Here is a 21,788-nt window from a genome sequence, read left to right as displayed (position 1 = left end):
TTCATATTTGCTTTAATGAAATCCATGAAGTCCAATAACACATACTGAATCATAAAAACTAAAATACTAAGGAGATAGGAGAAAAATAGCTTGTAATGACCTCATCAGCTCAACTAATTAGCAGAAAGCCAGTATTTAGTATGTTTGCAAGAAATTGCGAAGGCTGATCAATATATTTGTTTGAAAAATACTGAACATTAATAATGAAAATATGAGTAAGACCATCTCAACATAATTTTAGTCAATATTCTTGAAAATGGTTTATTAGGAAGTTATCAATTTTCTGTAGATAATCAAAATTAAGTCTTCAGTGATTTTTTTGTGAAGACACAGGTCTAGTGACATAAATAGTAGTTAAAATTCAAAAAAGTTCATAAATATTCAAATCTCTAAAGTTAAAAATTATGAAATTTGAGGGTAAATATATTGGTAGTCATAATCATAAGCATGTATATTAAGCATGTTCAGAGACTTTGTCATTGAACAGATCTAAGAACATGCCTTCACTACTGCAGATAAAATTTTTCTGGTATTTTTCAGTGAGATCATTCCAAAGTTCAATACTGTACAACCAAAACTGCAGCCATCCCTGATGCAAAGTCTTCCAGTGCAGCTTTCACTTGAGTCTGATGTCAGTGCTGCTACAGAAACTCATGGTGCCCATCTTAGATTCTCATCAGAGACAGAGCAAACTGTTTTAAGACTTAGGACATGAGACTGAAGAGCTGCCTCTGGACCTGTTTCAGACTAGTTAGAAAGTAATTGTGAAAATTACTAAAATAGCTTCACAACCAGTTACAGAGAGTACCAGTAACCACAGCATGCAATGCTTGAACAGATCAGGCACTCTCTGATGAAAGCTGACAGTGTAGAACAGTATCTCCCCTGGAACAGCTTCCCAGCTACCAACACAGCTGCAGCTTAGAGATTTCCTGAGGTTTGTGTGTGGCTCACACCAAAGTGTCTGTAATGTCCATTAGCTTTTGATGGATCTTTCCTTCATGAAGAGTTGCAGGTCCTGGGCAAACACCCACCATCTTAAGGTACATAGTGTGAAAAACGTTATTTCGCTTATGTTAAGCCTGATTCCTGATAATAAAACTAGGGGTTGCCAGTTGAGAAAACCAGTGTTTCTTGTTCAACATCTCCATCCATCTTTTTATGTCTTCTTCATGATCTTTTTTACCCTTATGGGGACTTTACAGTTTCTTTGAAGAGACTCTGAGCTTTCCAAACGTACTTCTACTACATCTTTTCTGATATTAAAATGAGAAGAAACAAATGAAAGACAACAAGGCACACTGTGGTCAGCAGTAACATTAGAACATTCCATTCACTAACACTTCCTGGGGAATAGTTAAAATATATTCCTTGAGCAATGATACTTTGTATCATCAGTTAAGACATATCTATAGTTAAAAGGTGGATTCTGTACCTGCTTCACACAATACAATACAATACAACTTTCCCTAAGTCCAGGTCATTCCACAACAGCTACCTTGTATCATCTGTTTGAAACAGTACATACTCTCTTCCTCTACTTTGGATGGCTTGTAGGGGTTCATCTCCATTTTACTGAGTACAATCCATTTTCCACTTCCGAGAAATGCCTGGGCTGCACTTGGTCTTGTTGACTACCACTACAGTTCAGTTCAGACTACCTGAATTTAGAACAATTTTATCTTTTCCCTTTATTTTCTGTCCCAGAATAAACAGTCAAAATCCTTACTTTCTTCAGGGCTCTGACAGGTCACCATAATTTACTATCTCTGACAGTTTAAATTAACAGCCATAGGAGGAATCATGGCAACTGCCCAAGCATGTAACTCAGGCTGCGAGGCTGAGCAAGGGCTGCTGCAAGTGCATCACCATTTAGATTAGTATGTCTGAGCTTAATCTGATTTAAATTACTTGAACTTCCTACAGGCCAAGAGTGTGCACAGCAGTGACTGCTCTGGCTCCACTGCAAAACTTGATGCTGCACACAAGCTTTTTAACTTACACTAAACATATTTTTTTTGGTCCTCAAAGGTTTCAACTTCCACAACAAGCAGTATGTGAAATAATGCCTTTTCTCATATTTATGGACTTTCCTTCTTCTTATCAGCATAAAGAGGAAGGTTTGCTTTTGCTCTGCTGGAATTGACATTGAAAAAAGCATCCTAAAACTAGCTCTTATGCTCTTTTAGCTCATCCTCTTCCTAAAGAAAGTATTATACTTCCCTTTTTTCCAGTATTTATGTGCTCAAAGCCAAACATTCAAGGAATAAACTCCATTACTATTATACGACAAAACAAAACTGGACATAACTGTAAATCTGATAGGTAGTGACATTACAAAGTCTTCTTAAAAAAACATGGTATGCAGTATTTTTGTATTTATTTGCCTAAGATAAAGTTGAGTTTACAGACAGAAGCCATTTCGGCACTGCAATTTCATTTTTTCTTTTGGTGCTGAAGACAAATGCTTTCCCCAACAAGTCATGATACCAGCAATTCCCACAAAGCAGCTAACCCAGTTGGAAATTCCTAGACATACAGAAAAATCAAGGTAGGAGGTCACTTAGGGTTCTCACAATTGACCTTCACTGGCAGTTAAAGTAATCAAATTTAACTACAAGTAACAGCTGGGCTGAAAGGCAAAATCAGGTAATTTCCCCAAAACCTCTCTAAACACCTCTCTGGGTCTTCAGTGACAAGTTTTAAAGCCATGGGTAAATTAAAAAATTTGCAAACCTTGTGCTTTAATAACAGAACATGGGTAAATGAGTTTTTGAAAACGACCAGCCTTAAAAAAAGACAGATCCTCATTAAAGATTATAAAAAATTAAAGAACATGATAAGGTCATATATGGACCTTTTTACTGTAAAATGATTCATATTCTGTATGATTCCCCTCTTCCAAAAATGCATGAAGAAATGGAATTAAGTTTTAATTTAAGAAGTCAGTATATTCAGAAACAGGCTGCTCTCACATGTCTCTGGTACTAACAGGTTTGTCTTCCTTTCTCAGTCATATCAGTATTGGCACCAAAGTAAAATAATGCTTTATTTCTAGAAATTTTCAAGTCCACAAGAAGAGTACACAACTAAAATGTTTTAATTCAAACTTCCATCTGAAAATCCCTACCATCAGAAGATGATCCGGGACAGTGCAGAGGACAAAGAAACAGAAGTTGGTCACTCTCACCATTAAGACCTGTGCAGAATCTGATAACGGGGGAATAAGAGCTATTTGACACTTTGAAACATCTAAATCTGCAACCACCCTGAGCAGAAACAGTTCGGCTGGGCATAGAAATCTTCAGCATCGTGCTTAGAATTCAAACAATAAAGCTATTTGAGATTCTTCTAGAGGAAATCTAGTACATATGCATGCACTCACACAGAGTCCTTTTCAATTACTCCAAGCCCGTGTAGCTTGCCTGAGTGAGAACCGACAAACCCAAGCTCCGTGTTGCTGCAGGACTTACCCGGACAAGCGCATCATCGATGATGTGATCACGTCTCACTTTCAGTCGCAAATATGGGTTGAGCTGCTGCCCTTGGACTAAGCTGTAGAGCACAGTTATGCGTCTTTCACTGTACATCCGGATCCTATTGTCATAATACAATCCCAGGTTCTTGGTAACAGCATTCAATATGAAGGGACAGGTCATAAATGAGAATTTATTCTCTGTTTCTACTTTGAAGAAAGTGTAGTCTTTGTCCATTTCTAGAACATCATTCAGTGGTTCATTAATAAATTCTTCAAAAGGGATAAGTGGTTTTCTGCAATCTATAGTTTTAACACCAAGTTCAGTTTCCAGTGGGTCCACTCGAGGACCTTTTTTATTTCTTCTTTCCTCACCCAACAGCTCTTGAAGAGTTAGTTCACTCGATTCTGGGATGGGTTCTTCATCTTCCTCTTCATTATGATCTGTATCCACATCCCCTCCTACTACATTTGCATAGTAAACCATTTTCAAGCACTTTGAAGCAGCAACAACAGCATCATCATCATTCACTAGGTTACGACTATTGAACTCGTTGCTTATGACTTTGTAAGTAATAAGCTGCTGAAATGTTTCCATCATTCTCCGAATTTGATCTGCCCTGTACTTAGACCACAATCTGACCAGTTTTGCTTGAGCTGCGAGGGGTAGTTTGCTCATTGCTTTGCAAAACAACGGCAGAGCCATTTCCAGATATTCTGGGCTATGAAGATTGCCATTCTCCATAACGATAATAAACAAATTCAGATAGTTAGGATCCCGAGAGTACACATTATGGTAAGTCAAGTCACATTCCACATTAGGTGACAAGTACACAAGTGCATTTAAAAAGGCAGTTTCTATTTTTTCATTAGAAAGTAACCTATCATAGACCCGTCTGACTGCTTCAATATCTACAGACACTTCATCCGGGCCTAATTTTTGGAGGTTATTATCTCCCTGTGTGTTATCACCTATTCTTGATGACGAAGATGATGATGCACCAGAATCCTCTTCCATAGCAGCAGCCGAACAGGCAGCTTTTTCCTTTTCATCTTCATCTTTGTCTTCATCCTTTCCTTGAAGAGACTTCAGCTCCTCCTTGGTGTGCTGCTTGGTTTTTCGGAAACTCTGTACCAGTGCTTCAGCACTAGAAAACACTCTCCCAATCACCCGGATTAAAGGGGAATAATCCTCCTTTTCTCGACATAGTTCAAGAATTTCATATATCTTGTCTTCTGTTAGAAAAGTCACATCTATAAAAAGATAGATATTAGTTTTATTCAGATAAAAATCAAAAAGATAAAATACTTCACATTTGCCCTACCCAAGAAATCTGTGTGTCAGATCATCATTAAAACTGCAAAAACAGTGGAACTGCTGAATGTCAAGACAGATCATGATTTTATTCACTGACTTTGTAAAATATTTTATTCATGGATGTCAATCACAGAATGTGCACAATGGTGAAACTGTTTTTCAGCCAATTAATTACAATTGGAAGTTAACAGTACTGTATTGTCTAAGCAAGTGCAATCAGTAAGAGGTTTAAACCTTAAAAGACTTAATGAATAAGGCTGTGACAATACAGTCTTCTGGCAAATCTGCACAGTTAATAAGTAAGTCATTAAACTAAACAAACTAAAACTGTATCAAGCTTTTTTCAAACCAGATCCTGAAGAAAAGACTCAATCACTTGTTTTGTTGTATGTTAACGGGAATTTAAGATTTCTTATTTCTCTTTTTAGTGCTTTCTGCAACTGTTTTTAGATGAAATTGAAGGCTGAAAATCCTCCCCAAACCCTCAATATATGCTCTAAAATTTATGCTGCTTTCTAAATTACACATATAGCGTGGTATGTAGATTCTCTTTGTATGTTAGGCCTCACTAAGATAAGCAACTTGGGTATACTCAACAACATGTTATTCAGATGAACAAGATGGTTTACATACATCATCTGCTCCAAATACCTGTCTGCTCTCCCTCTCCCCAAACTCCTGATACAAAATAAGTCGTTTGAAGGGTCCATTTGTTATTGGAAATCTTCCTTTTTCTTTAGAAAAAAGAAAACATTATTTATGGCTTTCTATGTTACTTTTCAAACAGAACCCACAGATGCTTTCACATCAAGTGATGATTTACAGTAGGATTACCACACGATCAGATCCTGAAAAGATATTTTAGTTTAAGCAGATTCTTCTGAACTGACACATAATTTAGAACTAAAACAGAATCTGTTTAATAGCATCTCTAGAGATCTAGAAAACATCTCAGAACTGTATTCACCAACCATGCTAGAACTACCTACCTCTGCAGAAAATGTATCATTTTAATAAAGACATTTAATAAAATGCTTAATAAAGGTGTTGTACACTTAAATATTTTGAAATGCAATTACCTACACTGATACTCATTCCAAGAAGTCCTTAAATTAAAAATACAAACTAGATGATGCAAAGACAGACAACCTGCTGACTTTCACAGAACCCCAAGCCGCTCTTAGAACACAGAAAAGGTTAAAGCTTATGTCTAAGCTTAGACTGACTTCCAATGTGAAGACACTGACAAAGCTCAAAACTAAAATCTATCCTGTTAAAAAAGAAAGTCTACTGCAAACATTATGAAAGGATTCAAGCTTAGTGCAACATCTATTTTTACCTGCCGCAGTGCACGCTCAGGATACAAAACATGTCTGAAAAGAAGCTCTAATTTTTTTGTGTTAAGAGAAATTTATCTGCTGATACAGGTGATGTTCCTTGACATGGCTCCTCAAAATGAGTACCATAGTCTTGATTTCATTGTCTCTGGACTACAGACATTATTCATTGCATAAAAATTATCAGCACAAGTTGACAATTAAACAATATCACCAATTTCAGATTTCCATTCTTAAACAGGAATCCCTCATTGACTCTTTTAAAGGTTTTACTATTTCAGGAACTCCAGAAAAGTAATTTAAGTAATTATTTTGGAATGATATTTCTTTCAATTCATTTAGGACTTTCAATCCTATGTGAACCATAAAAGCAAGCTACACATCCTTTTCCTTGGTTTTGCTAAACTTTGCTGCAGATTTCCCAGTAACTGTTGTAGCAGGTAGTCCTTTAAAAGATTCAGAGTGCTAGCTAGATTCCTTTGACATCACCCAATTCCAAAGGTAACTAAGCCTCAGATGAGATTTTAGAATGCATTAAAGCCCTCTGTCTACAAAGAAAGGTCAATACTTGTGATGCTCCAAGAGAAGAAGTCTAAGTCACTGCTGTAGCCACCAGACTGTCTCTGGAGGTAGGCTGAGAAGGCTCTTACATACCTGCCTTGGGGAGAGGGGATGGTTAGACAGAATAAGGAAAATTCTGTATCTGAAAAGTTCCATGAAAAATAAAAAAGACAGATCACAAAACAGACTTAATGTGCCTCTTGCTCATCTAATGCTACATTGCCTTCCATTTGCCCTTTCTAGTGTTTGCCTCTCTGCTTATTCAGATCATAAATAATTTGGGTACAAATTTATCCTTGCATCAAATAAAGAAGGAACTGATGCTGCTACTGACTGGAACATCTTGGATTGCTTGTAACACAGTACTATGTTTTATTGTGAATGCAGTAGGGCTTTTTAAATCTTTACTAAACAATTTCACCTTCTTTAGCTAAAATAAATTAATCTGGACTTGTGTTTATACTTTTTGCTAGAATACTTGAAGGTGGTCTACTCAAAGGCAGACCACTCAAACGGCTTTAAACATCATTTAGCCTGGTTTCTGGATGTGTTTGCATCATGGGTTTTGGTGACAATTAATATTTTTCTATTAGTATGTATTTACTGTTAGATATAGTTTGAGAAGCTAAACAAAAGTTAGAAAAAACATACAGAACAGTATTTTATTTTACACTAGCTTAAAAACAACTGTGCTTAAACACTTCTTAGCTTAGTGAACATATTGCCTAACATCCACTGCATCATTTTTTTTCACCTGTTAAGTTTCTTAATGGAGAATCTGGAATTAGTTAGAAGCATAACTTCTATAATTTATTAACTGCAGAAAAATTACAAAACTAGCAAAACTAAAACAGTCATACAACAGCATCTTAAGCTTTTCCATGTTTGCAAACATCGCTTTTCTTGTGAGACAATAAATGCATGTTGATTTTAACAGAGATGTGGTCAAGATCCAGATTTGGAATCCATGTTCAGCATTAAACCAGCCATTTTTCTGAATCCACAAAATAAATATTCAGTTGTCCAAGAATGTATTTTACTAAAGTCAGCAGAACACCACCAGAGTACCAGAGTGAATTCTGCTGGCTTGTACTTGTCCACACGAAATGCGTTTTATTTGAGAAAAATTGTAAACATCTTACCTTTAAAGTCATCTCTCGGGCCTTGCATTTCCTTCTTGTTCATTTTTCTGTCAGTGCAGGAATTGTTATGGGCACCTTTGGAATTGTTTTCTAGGTAAGCTGAGCTCGTTCCTTTCTTGGAGGGATGAGGATCACAGAGTTTTGCATTAATCTTATAAAGCTCGAGGGCCTTAATGGCTGCTGCATTGTTATCCATACGGAGAAAAGTTGGACAGGAAGCACAAAATTCATTCGTGCAGGCTTCATTTCCACAGCCCTCGGTTAACTGGTGGTAGTAGCGCTCTATTAGATGCTTTGCAGCTGCTCGCTTCCTGTAGCAAACATTCAAACAGTAAGTACAAGGATTAGTGGAGCTTTCACATACAAAGCTCATTCAATAGCACCAGCAAGGCAGAGATTAGTCAGGCACTGAAACACAAGATTTCTGTCAGAGAGAACACATTAGAAGATTTTTTTTAAATGCAGGATTCTCTTTTTGACAAACGCAAATATATTTAACACACAATTTCATTTGTGGGATCTATGTAAGTAAAAGATAAATCCTCTCTATGAACAGTTTTCAGCTTTACATGGTAGTGCTACAGCGTAGACAATCTTGTACAGTTCTGAACAATCTCAACTGTCACTAAAAAAAAGAGGAATTTAGATGCAAAACAAGGCTGCAACTGAAACAGAACTGCATCTTGTAGAGGTGTTGTATCTAATATATAGTACTGAGGCATGGCTACCACTGACAGACAAAAGAGGCATCGTACACAATTCAGACATTTATTTAGCAATACTATCAATACTACACTATTTTACCCATTTTAACAAGATTCCAGATGACTAAATTATCATATTTAGTTTATTTAAATCAGTACAAAAATATTTCTTGATTAATTAAACGGATGATAAAAACACAATTACAGATGAGCTCAAGGCTGGATTATTTCTCAGCTTAAATAAATCATATAGTTGTCTAGATAAAAGAAAAAAAAAAAAGCCCCCAAAAGTGCTAGCTGCCAAATCCTTCCATTTCTCCTGCCATTATAGGTGGCAAGTATGCATTCTGAAAAATCACAGCTGTATTGCTGTACAAGTCCAGTGCTCAGTACTATATAAGCACAAAATAAAAAGTAACTGCCTTATTAATAAGATCACAGACTTCTATAGAAACATGCAAATAGTAAAGAAATCACTGGAAAGCTGCAGGTAACCAAGACAGAAGCAGCTGCATGCAGCACCAAGAGCACCATATTTCACCACACTTCAGAAAGAAACCCCCAAGCCTCAACTTCATTTAAGATAGTAAGTTAGTAATGAACACTACCAGCTGTGAAAGATTTCAAACATTCTGACTAGATATAACACACAGACTTTTTACAGAACTTTAGTGATACAGTGCTATAAAGATTAGAGCATCAGAAATTATGATATTAACTTAAAACTGCCTTTCCTGATGTCAATGCATGCACAGATTCTGCACAAAACAAGTACTTCAGAACTGAAGTGCTAGACCCACTGGTTCTACTCAGCACTTGCTGCACCTCGCTGTTAATAACGGCTGGTTAAAGAGCAGTTTCAATGCAGCTACTTTAAAAGCAAAAATGTTCTGAGAGTGACTACTGTGCTGTGTATTACTCAGCAATAACACCTCTGCTTCTTTCTTTTCACCCTTCAAGATCTCACGATCCCAGAGAAGAAAATACCTTACAAGGAAAACAATTACTTTGATGTCTATCTGAGCTTTCAAATGCTCCAGTACGTTCCAAGGAAAATAAAGAAAAAAAAAAAAAAAAACAACTGAGGAGAAAGGTTTCCCTGGCACTTTGAGATGGATGTCTAAGGAAAATGCAGCATGAGCAATACCGTTAAAACCATTACTGTGTAACAAGGAATAGCTATGTTCTAATCTAAGGGAAGAGTTCTGGTCTCACATTTTTATATGTAGATTTAGGAAAATCTGCCTCTCTCTCTCTCTCTCTCTTAGATGTGCATCTAAAAATAAGGGCTTTTTTTTAATCTTGTCTTTCATACTTCAGTCATTAGTACAGAGGCTTTAAGAAAAACCACCCAATCCCCCTCAAGCATTTTAATACAACTTAGACCAGTAAATTATTTCAGAGATAACTATTTCTGAACACAAAATTTTGTGCTTTGGTCATTCTTGACTTTCAATCATTCCAGACCACCAGATTTAGTGAATATTGAATGTGAAATACTGTCATTGGTAAGCAAGTTAAATATTTAATATGAAAAACCCAAATTTTTACACTTGAGCTGTGGCCACGAACATGCACACCTTCCTAGCTCACACATCTAGTTTAAATAAAGTTCTACCAGTGTATAAACACTGATACATTAACAACACATTTTATAATTTTAAACAACACTCCACTTTAATCAGGTGATGTCTGAGATGGCCACAGATAAAGCTAAGTCTTGTAAGACAAACAAGCTTAGACTTGTTAACAAGTCTAACAGTAAACTTCTGAAGGACTCAATATTTTTTTTGCTTTTAGTTTTTAGCTACTGATTACTTCTCAAATTTTACCATGCCTACAAATAAGGCTGTTTGTACAAATACTTTTATTTTGACTTGTGTTTGGAGATTCACTGACTCAAGTTCTCTGAAACTCTATTAGAGACAAAGGTCTGACTGAAGATTGTATTTTTAATTTTTTTTTTTAAATCAAGTATAGAAGCGAAGAATATGGTGTACAACAGTACTAGATACAGCAGTATTAGAATATCATAGAATATCCATAGCTGGAAGCGACCCACAAGGATCACCAACGTTCAATTTCTGGCCCTGCACAGAACCATCACCAAGAATTACACTATGTGCCTAACAAACGCTTCTTGAACTCAGGCCTGGTGCTGTGACCACTTCCCTGGGGAGCCTGTTCCCTCTGGGTGAAGAACTTTTTCCTCATATCTGACCTAAACCTTCCCTGACACAGTTTCATGCCATTCCCTCAGGTTCTGTCACCACACAGAAGAGATCAGTGTCAGCCCCTCTGCTTCCCATCAGGAAGCTGCAGACCTTGATGAGGTCTTCCCTCAGTGTCCCTCTCCAGGCTGAACAGACCGAACGACCTCAGCCACTCCTCATACAGCTTCCCCTCAAGGCCCTCCACCATCTCTGTAGCCCTCCTTCAGATGCTCTCTAATAGCTTTGTATCTTTCTCATATTGCAATACCCAAAACTGCACACAATATTCAAGGTGAGGCTGCCCCTGTTCAGAACAGAGCGGGACAATCCCCTCCCTTGCCCAGCTGGCCATGCTGTGCCTGATACACCCCAGGACAGGGTTGGCCCCCCTGGCTGCCAGGGCACTGCTGACTCATGCTCAACTTGTCATCAACCAGGAACCCCAGAGGCCTTTCTGTGATGCAGGTCTCAGGAGCACTTGTATTTTTTGAACTTCATGAGATTGGTGATAGCCCAACCATCTAATTTGATGAGGTCTCTCTGCATGACCTGGCTGCCTTCCAGGGAGTCAACAGCAACTCCCAGTTTAGTAACAGTGGCAAACCTACTCTGTACACCTTCCAGACCTGTGTTCGAGAAGTTTATGAAGATGTTGAGGAGGCACAAGGATGGAGCCCGGTGGAACTCCACTAGTGACAGGTTACCAGTCTGATGTTGCTCCATTTACTGTAGTAACCTTGTGTGCCTGACCTGTGAGCCACTTGCTCACCCCTCCCTCACATGATGTATTTATCCAGCTGTGTGCTGGATATTTTGTCCAGAAGGATACTGTGAGACAGCATTAAAAGCTTTGTAGAAATCCAAAAAGATGACATCAACTGGTTTCCCTTGAACCACTAGATGGGTTACCCTGACATAATAAGAAATTAGGCTTGACATGAACCCATGCTGGCTGTGACTGATGTCTGCGGTATTTTTCAATATGAAAGACATGTTTTTCATTATGTCCTTTAGATGCTTTTCAATAACTCACAGAATAGTCTTGTCCATAACTTCACCAGGCACTGATGTGAGACTGACAGTTCGGTAGCTTTCAGAGTCACTCTTCCTTCCCTTCTTGAATATTGGGCTAACACTGGCCAGTGTCCTATGAGATTGAGGCCTCTCTGGATTCCCAAAATTATTGAAAAATCCTCGAGAGAGGCCTTGCAATGACACTAGACATCTCTTGGAGTATTCTTGTATGAGTTAATAAACTTACAGGGATCCAGCTGGATCATCCCCCCTCACCCTGACAGCTACTCCACAGGCTTTTCACATTACCTCATACAAATGATTTAGGTAAATAAATAAAAGACCTTAGAAGGTAGAAGGGAATTTACCAAGCTTTCCACAAGAGCTACCCTTACTGAGGTTCACCAATAAAAGGACTTACAGAAAATGCAATTCTGAGTAAGTCAGTGCGTGATTTTACAAGACATTCCATACCACATTCCTGCTGCTGTACTCCAGGTATTATCACCGTTCATTGCCAAAAGCCCACATTTCCTATTTCTACATTATTCAGCAAAAGAACTTGTAGCATACTCTCTGCATTGTCCAAAAGTGAAAACTTGATCTCTTTCTACACTCCCCTGTTCATATGGTATGCTGAAAACTAAAGTTCTTGGCCTGAGGCATTAAAACTGGTTCATCAAGCAAAGTAACATAAAACCACTCTCTATTCTTAGCTCACACTACACCCGTGAAGACCGCAGCTCTCTAAGCTCCTATAAAGGGATCTGGTGAAGAGCAACTGGTCCTTTAGAAAACTCAAGGCCTAGTTCACTGTACACACTGTTACTGCTGTAGCTTAGGCTGCAGTGACTGACTTGAATACACATTTCCAAATACTCATTGTTGTTGCACATCCACCTATGAAACCGCACTGGTGTGGCTGCAATTGTAAACATTTCACAAATATTTCACAGGCATATCCTTATGACTAAAGGATAACTTCCCACTCAGTGGGCCTTGTATAACCTCCTCAAGCAATATGCACTGCTTCAATGAGGAGGAGAGGCACCCAAAATAGACACCAAATTACCCTCCATGAAGTCCAACAATTTCACAAGCACACTTTTCTGTTTAAAATGAAATTAGTGTTCACTGAGCTTGTGGTAGTTACAGAAAAAAGAACTGCCTTTAAGCTTTCCATAAGTTCTTTAGCTAATAAAAAGCCAGATAATAAGTACTTTGCATCTGTAATTTAAATGGGGCCAAAACTGTGGAGTATTGTGAGAAACATGTAACACCAATCCAAAGGTGATCTGGGCTGCATTTTCTGTAATTTTTGAATGTCTAAAACCTGTGAAAAAACAAGGATTGAGTGTACCAGTTCAAAAGTTCCTATGAAACAGAATTTTCATTTCTCAAACACCTTAAACTAAATACAGAGAAATACCATGTAAAGGAATCTCTTCCCACAGAGGAAATCAGAAGTTTAAACATTAAAGTAATTTTTGAAAGATTTGAAGCATGTAATAATTTAAAATTCACCTAAGTGAAAGTTTACATTTACATTCAAAACATGCCTGAAGTTTAAAACTGCATCATTTTTGCTCAAAATTTACCTAAATTTTAGAAATACACATGGATGTTTCATACTTGTCTGGAAATACCAGCATGAAATAACACACTTCTGAATGGTTTCTGCTTAGGACACAGTAATTCTTGGATTATTTTTACACATAACTCTCACATTGGACAGGAGCATTGATCTGCTGGAGGGCAGGAAGAGATCTGGACAGGCTGGATTGATTTGGCCAAGGCCAACAGCATGAGGTTTAACAAGGTGAAGTGTCAGGTCCTGCACTTTGGTCCCAACAACCCCATGGTGCTACAGGATGGAGCAGAGAGGCTGAGAAGCTGCCCAGTCAAAGAGGACCTGGGAGTGATGGTCCACAGCAGCTGAACATGAGCCAGTGTGTGCTCAGGTGGACAAGAAGGCCAATGGTGACCTGGCCTGTATCAGCAATAGTGTGGCCAGCAAGATGAGGCCGTGATGTCTCTGTTCTTGGACCCTGAATCCCATGTCCAGTGTTGGGCCACTCTGCAAGGAAGACATTCATGTGCTGGAGTGTGTCCAGAGTAGGGCAACTGAGCTGGTGAAGGGTCTGGAGCACAAGTCTTAAAAAGAGCAGCTGATGGAGCTGGAGGTGCTTAGCCTGGACAAAAGGTGGCTCAAAAGTGACCTTATCACTCTGCAACCACCTGAAAGGAGGCTGTAGCCAGGTGAGGATTGGTCTCTTTTCCCAGGCAACCAGTAACAGGACAAGAAGAAAATGGCATCAAGCTGTGCCAGGGGAAGTTCAGGCTGAACATCAAAAAACATTTCTTCACTGAAAGGGCTGTTAAGCTTGGGAACGGGCAGCCCATAGAGGTGGTGGAGTCACCATTCCTGCCTGGAAGTGCTCAAGAAATGACTGAACTTGACACTTGGTGCAATGGTCTAGTTGATAAGGTGGTGATTGTTGAAGGGTTGGACTCAATGATCTTGGAGTTCTTTTCCAGCCTTGATGATTCTATGATTCCTCCAAGATGGCTGATTTTATTAAATGGAAAACTACAACAGCCTGTTTTGCAACAGGTATTAGGAATTCAGAAGTGCAAAAATGTTCATAAGCAGTTTTCTTAACACACGTACACAAAAAAAACCCCCAAACTCCAAAAAAGAAAATAAAAAACCAACCAAACAAACCAACAAAAAAACCCAAACAACAAAAAACTCCCCTACAACCAAAAAAAGCATTAATGCGCATGGAAACTATGTCCTTTGGGTAATAAAAAACACAAGAAACAGCTTTTTTAGTACTAACAGCATAACAATTTTCAATAGATGTGTTAACATAGGCATGAAGAGACACATCTGTAGCTTTGGAAACAAGATGACCAGCATATCGAAAACTGTTTAAGGAGGTGTTGCAGATAGTCATCTTCATAAAGTTAAATATTGCTTCGTGCATGTTTCAGCTTCAAACCTTGCATGCTGGTTTTCCTGCTTCTGTTTAGTTAAGCAAGAACAGCAGTGCTAGAAAAGACAAGCTTCCAGTAATAGCACTGCCCACACAGAGCCTTTTGAAGAGCCCTGGACACGAAACTGCCAAATACTCCACCCACAGCTGGAGTCCAGCCCTTCGTACCAGCAATGCTGTAACACCTTTTGCCTGCCTCAGCCTCTGGCACCACAGCAAATGTGCATCTGGCAAATGTGCACGTGCATGGAGCTCACAGTTTCCCTAACTCCACTCTTTCCAGTGTGGTGGATGCCAATAGCAGGGGTGGATTGTGAGCCCCCCTCAGACCATACTGGCTTAACCCAAACGACTTCCCTTCCCACCGTGTAATTTAGATGCACTGCATCACTGGGAAAATCATGCGCTGACAAAGGCATGGCACTTCCTCAGGAAGGACAACTCTGAGAACAGAAGGTTATATGGAGCAATGCAGGAAGACAGAGAGAGGGAGTGAAAAACAGTCAGCATCTTGTAATATTGTCTCAGAAAAATTGCCTTGCTACAGTCCTATTAAAAAAAACAGAGAAGAGTTTCAAAATTGCAAAGAATCCAATCCTCAAAATCAGAGAGAAGGATAGATGAATGCACAGAAAGCCGTATGAAGACAGCCATACCTTTGCCCTGATATGTGACACCATAAAATAGAGTGAAAATACATGAGCAGATAAGAAGTTACTGTTAAATATCAAGTTATGTAATTTAGTGCTAAAGAGGTTTTAAGTTATACAGGAACAGACAGAAGATGCTGACTTTAACAATTCTAAGACCTGAATGAATGCTAAGATGAAAAGACTCCTAACTTTGAGATAGCACCAAGATGTTCATCACATGGAGATACAGAATTTGAAAAGTCTGGGATAAGGAAGATTTACACATGGAAGGTTTAGCTGTGTAAGAATCTGAATATTATCTTTAAATTTCTTTTCATACACAAATGTGAAACATATAGGACTATGCTCTTGGTATAAAGCTTTTTAATTCAAAACATGGAAATAAATAAAGTAATTATATCAGCCAACCAGAGCAAAACCATTCATTGTGTAAACGAAAACCTACTTGCTTTAGCCTTTGCATTTACTAATGAATTTTAGGCATGTAAATAACACAGTAACTATTTTAGCAACACAGAAGGCTTGCAGGTCACAACTCTACCACTCAACCTGCCATTCCACCTTACGTGGCAAGAGTAGCTATGCAGCAGGATTGCAAAAATTCTCTCTAACAGGTGTAGTACAGATCACACTGTGATACAGTTTAAAAACCATTCAGTTTTGCAAATATACTGTATAACTACTAGTCAAATATATGAATTCCTACAGCTTGACTGGCTCACACTTATTTTAGAAAAATAGTTAAAATTCATGAAGTCAGGGCCACTCTGATCACTGGTCTACATAAAAAAGTACTCAGCCACAGAAAAGCTTATTACTGTAAATTTTTTTTATGTTCAGTTTTAAGGAAGATAAATCACACACACACACAAGAACTGTCAAACTTCCAGAAGGAAAAAAGTTTTACTGTGTTTTCCTTCTGATTTATCCTAGGTCCTTAAAGTCTTTATTTCACACCAGTCTAGGTGAGTGCTGCTGATGCATCTTTGCTTAAAATGCATAAAACCCAGTAATCCAACATCCAGAGTGGACTACAGCCAGGCTGCAGCCTTATTTCCCATTTGGCTAGGCCAGGGAAACAAAAGATCCCAACTCAACTTGCTGCAGGAACAATAAACCACAATGCAGCATGGGCCGCTACTGGAGCAGGAATAAGAGACCATGGCAGGGCTTTTGCCCTGCAACCTCTATGCAGCAACACACAGAGTCCATGTAGCCACAGGCAGAGTCACCTCTCAGGCCAGGATCCCTGCAACCTTCACTCCTAAGAAAGCATCTGGACAGCACTTCTGTAGCAGATGGTATGAGTGAGGGGAAAAGGAATCTGTCATACCAGGAGAACTGCTTCTCCTAGTCCAAGAAAAGGCTTCACTGCAGTGAATTGCTAATAACATCAGAAAAGCCCTCACTGTTTCCTCCTCCTCATTTTTTAGGTATCCAATCCAAAGTGTGTGTGGGGGGGCTCACTGCAGTTTTGCTCCTCCTTAAGTCGGGCAGCTACAGCAGAGAAGTCCTCGAGGAATTCCCACTATGTCCCTAGCCTGCAAAACATCCTGAAAATGGCATCCAGTCCATGGCATGTAAAATGCTAGACCGTTTGGGGGGAAGGCGTGAAGGAGACAGTTTAAGGTCAGAGAAGAAGTTTGTGGCAGAAAAGAAATAAATCCAGACCCTTTGAAGCCTCAGACAGCACACTAACTACTGGGCTACATTCCCTCTATTATTTTGGAACTTGTGCTGTAAGCCAGAAGAGCAGTTGTGGTTTTCCTATTTGAGTTCTATGACAGGACAGTTTGAATAGCTAGAAAAGAATCCTTGTTTGCTAACTCATAGAAGAATAAAGTCTCAAATAACGTTTTGGTTTTTTTTTTTTTTAATGGTCCTCTAATTCCTGCAACCCTTTTGAATTTTAAATTGAAATAAATTTTTCAGCCCACCACAATCTTTAGTTCATCCTGGCTTCTAACCTAATGAAGACAGACAAAAAAAGGTTCAGACCTGTCAGCAAGAAGCTCTGTGAATACTGTTTAGTGAAAGAGAGCTAGTTTTCTGTTTCTAGAAGTAACTGGCATATAAATTCACTGAATTAAGTCACAATTTCTTCTTCTTAGCTCCACAATCCATCTGCCACAACAGAAACCAGCAGGTATTGTGCATTAGTACTGAAGTGTCTTCAAACCCATGCAAGATGTTAGTGAACAGCAGGCAGAAATTACATCCCTACTGTCAAGTCTGAATTATAGGCCGTAAGATTTCTGACGCTGTATTATGTCACCATCTACTGGCTCAGTTAAATTAAACCTCTGAATGCTCCCTACAACTCATTCACCCTCCAAAAAAATCAGTTGCTACAGAGGCTTAAAATAGAAAAAATTGAAAAATATTAGTTTGATATTTTCTAAGGTAATTTCCCAGTTCTACTCAGATTTTGTCTTCTTTTTATTAAGCAGATGCAAGAGTGACTATTGTATATGTTCAGAACATTTTTAATCAAGATAATCCAAACTCAGCTACTCATTTACTTACATTCGGCTAGTTTCAATGTTCTCAGAGTGTGGTTCTCCTGGTGATCTGCAAAACCAGATAGAAAACCTTAAGCATTGCTTGTTCTTTTAAGTCATTACAATATGAAATTATGAAAGATGGAATGCAATGAGTGTATTATTGCCACTAAAAACATCAACTTTTTGGTAACTGCAGATTTAGTTTATCATACTCTAGAATACAGATTATTACATAAAACATGATAGTATAATTAAGCCAAATTTCCCTAAGAAGGAGAGCAGTTTTTCCCCACCGCTTATGCAACAGGAGCCATTAGGGAAGAGATCTGCTGGCAGTACTTCCGCATTCAGGCTGCATAGTGCTCCTGTTCTGGGCTAATTCTTCATAACCACTTCTGTAACCAAAAAAGTGTAATCAAAGATTATCAGTGATCATCTGCAACCAACAAATTCTCAACAGAGCTGGACTCTTAAGAAGCAGCAGCTCAGAAGTAGGATTCAAAAGTATTTCAAAGCAAATCTCACATCTCTCTCCACCTGAGTTCATGGAGCTAATCTCACAGACAGCTTTCTGTTTTCTTCAATCCAGGCAAGAGATCAACCAGTAGTATTCAGAATTAAGTGTTACTTCCTGGCACAAGCAGCACCTGTGTTTAGCTTGGCAACCCCACTGACGTAATTTACAGAGTAATTCAAGGGGTATAGGTCAGTACTAACTTAAAGGAGATTAAATTATAGTTATTTAGCTCCTCCTTATTCCCATCTTCCTTAAGACAGCACTGATGCAACTGTTAACTTCTTTTTTAGACAGTATTTTTTTTCTCTCTTTGAGGGAGAACTTCCCCCTAGCCAGTGAGTTTGCAGCCAGACAAGCCAGAAGACAAGGCAGTACAAATGCAGCAGTTTTGATTCCCGTCATCTTAGGATGTCTTAAAATCAGCCCTTAGGGAACTTTTGCGTGGGTACAAACTTTGGTACAGTTGACCAGAACTGCCGTGCTAGAAATACTGTGCAAGGAGTGGAAACAGAGCACAGCCATTACAGTAAAACTCTACAGCTTAGATGAACAAAAATGTCTTTCATGACAGCTCTAAAAACAGAAGTGAGCTAAAATCTGCAAACAGAACTAACTTTGTAGGTTTCACCAGAATCCGCTGTGAGATTTCAGTCAGGACAGCTAAGCAGACTTTCCCATAGCTTTATAGGAAAAAAAAAATTATTCATAGGAAGGCAATTTCTAAACTTCTCTATTTATTATATAACTATCTGTAATATTCTAAATGCTATTGTAAATCTCCACATGTAGCCTGAGACATTCCTTTTTTCCTATTGCATCTTGCTATTTTACTGGATGGTCTCTCCCATTAAAGCTTGGGCTGCTCTCCAAATTCTCTACTAAAATTTTAGTTCTTTTTCTGAAATACCAGATCTTAACAACTCTTTGGATTCTACTAAACAGACCCAGTGCCTAGAAGGCATTTCTGGCAGACAGCTTTTAATTCCTAGGCGAGCTGGATACTGTGTGGTGACAGACGAGGCAGAACACAGGAAATTATTTGTTTTTATTTCATTAACTTATAAAATTTTAAAGACACTAGGGACAGAATTCTGAACTTCCTATCCAACTAACTTTATATTCACGCTTAAAATGTAAATACTCTTTAACTGGAAAATAGCTTAAAAACTGCCCAATCTCAAAATTTGGCTTCTATTTATTACCTCCAAATTATGTTTCCCTTACTCATTAAATCCAAGATGGACAAGGCAGTTGCTGACAAAAATAATGCTCAGCAGCAAAACAAATAAAAATTTCCCTTTAGCTCTGGTGACCAAAGCAAGCCTCTAAATGATCAGTGAAAAGAATCTCAATTTTTTTCCCCCACTTATTCACCTGAGCACATAAGCATTAGAAGCTGGAAAAGTAGAAAGACACATTTATATTCACACTGGTTAGCTCCTCTATTTACTTCCAAGACTACAGAAAATGGTAGCGAAATGTCTGAACATTTAAGGCTTTGCTCTCTTAATTCTAATATTGAGACATACAACACACCAAAGCTTTGGAGAAAAGTAGTGCTCTTAGTTGCTATAAAAATGCAAAGGAAATAGTGGTGTTAAAAGAAAAACATCAAGAATACTGCTCACTTTCAGCCTTTAAAATAGCAGTATTAAGAATTATAGAAAAAGAGCAGATAGGCATCTAAACTCTGCATGTAAAAAAAGTAGCTTGGTGATCCGCAGTACAGATAAGTAAACAGCTAGCAGTATATCCAAAATCTTTTCCTATCCTCATTATTTGTGAGAATATTATCAGGGCTGTAAAAAGACAATACAGTTCAATGTATGCCACTTAAAAAAAAAAAGGTTGCATCTATAAGATAAACAATATAAGAAAAAATACCATCTAGCTGGGTCAAAAAAGGTTTTGTCCTCTAAGGTAAGTGGTTCTGCAAAACACAGTGAAAATTCCTTCAGCTTATTGTTTTCTAAAATGTCAGCAGACCTACTGTAACTATGATGTGCAGAACTATAAATGGACATATTAACTCGATTTTAAAAGGTTTCAAATGACAATGTAAGCACCTCATAAAATGAGCTTGGAATACTCAGTAAAATGAAGTTGAAGATCAATCTAATTACAGGAATTGTACTTGTTTGCTGAGAAGCTATTTATTTTGCAATACCCAATTGTTTACAAACAAGATACCTTGTTATTTCCTGTGAGCAGGCAACAGTACTGAAAAACAACTATATAGTACGGCAAGACGTCCTTTCATCATGCTTAAAATCTGAAACAAGAGTTCTGTTCAGAGAAAATCTCAGAGCAAATGCTCTTAAAAATTTCAGCTTTGAATTTGATTGTAGATACTGATCACAAGACACCAACTAATCTGAATACTGCAGTATGAGCTCGCAAGTTCAAACGGTGGTTCATTTCCAATAACACAGGGAACAACTTCTGCATTCTAGAAGCCACTCCTTTTACCTCCAGTGTACCCCTCTAGATGAGAAAACTAATGGTATTCAAGCTTACAGACACTTTAACATCATCAAGCCTCCCAGATAAATACTTGAAAACAAAAACTGAACACATGCTTGAATAAATATGCTAAACAATTTATACAGAAATTCAGTACGACAGTAAGAACTGCCAGAGACTTTTAAGTGATAGTATTGTTCTTAAGAGGGATATCACAAAGCACCACAGTGCTTGTATTTTAAAAAGCAGGCAAGGATCAACAAAGCGAGCTTTGAAATCACTGTTAGCAGGAGTGTATGTCAACTCTGCCAGCTGACTTATCTTAAACAAACAATGTCACTTAATATTATTAATAAAACTGATCTCAAGCCATACAAATTAAATACCTTAAAATAAACATTATGGCAGAAAAACTCCTGAGAAACAACCTGATATGCTTTATGCTTACCTTTTACAAGCTGTGGCCATTCGGTGACATCAGGGTGATCACAATTTTGAGTCACTGATCAAAACCAAGTTGTCGCACCAGTCCTGTATCACGCTGGGCTAAGCATAAGCTTAACAATTCTAAATAAGTAAAAAATAATTTAGTTAAAAGTCCTCAAAAATTATTATCAATTTTCAAATGAAAGAAAAATAAAAGGAAAAAATATTGATGCTAAGCATTGTTTTATCAGTGAGATTAAGGGCTTACTTACATTCATTTTTTGCATGGCATTCTGACCTCTAGAGTAATTCACTACAGTACAATCAACTGATAAACTTGAAAATTCAGCAACTTATTTTTAGTCTTTCTAAAAACCCAAAAGCTATACCGATCTCTTGGACCAGTGAAAAACACGCAATATCAAGACAATAAGCATTCAAAGAGCTGGAAGTGTGTGCATG

The 21,788-nt window shown here is 38.1% G+C and overlaps 1 protein-coding gene across 6 annotated transcripts in view; it reads right to left on the bottom strand.

Moving 5' to 3' along the window:
• UBE3A (ubiquitin protein ligase E3A) overlaps window positions 1–21,788 on the bottom strand; it is a 52,870-nt gene that overhangs the window by 13,087 nt on the left and 17,995 nt on the right. For 4 of the 6 annotated variants that reach the window (XM_066313585.1, XM_066313587.1, XM_066313586.1 and 1 more), the window contains 4 exons: window positions 21,349–21,467; window positions 17,943–17,987; window positions 7,834–8,144; window positions 3,474–4,729 (listed from right to left, as the gene is read on the bottom strand). In XM_066313585.1, the coding sequence (XP_066169682.1) occupies window positions 3,474–4,729; window positions 7,834–8,144; window positions 17,943–17,987; window positions 21,349–21,368 (1,632 nt within the window). In that variant the 5' untranslated portion in view covers window positions 21,369–21,467. Of the gene's footprint in view, window positions 1–3,473; window positions 4,730–7,833; window positions 8,145–17,942; window positions 17,988–18,213; window positions 18,234–20,627; window positions 20,710–21,348; window positions 21,468–21,788 lie in introns of those variants that run through there. The other 2 variants (XM_066313589.1, XM_066313590.1) reach the window with 2 other exon arrangements.

The sequence above is a fragment of the Sylvia atricapilla genome, chromosome 2 (assembly GCF_009819655.1).
Source record: "Sylvia atricapilla isolate bSylAtr1 chromosome 2, bSylAtr1.pri, whole genome shotgun sequence".
NCBI lineage: Eukaryota > Metazoa > Chordata > Aves > Passeriformes > Sylviidae > Sylvia > Sylvia atricapilla.
Note: the sequence above shows the minus strand (reverse complement) of the source record. Positions and strands in the feature narration are given on the sequence as shown.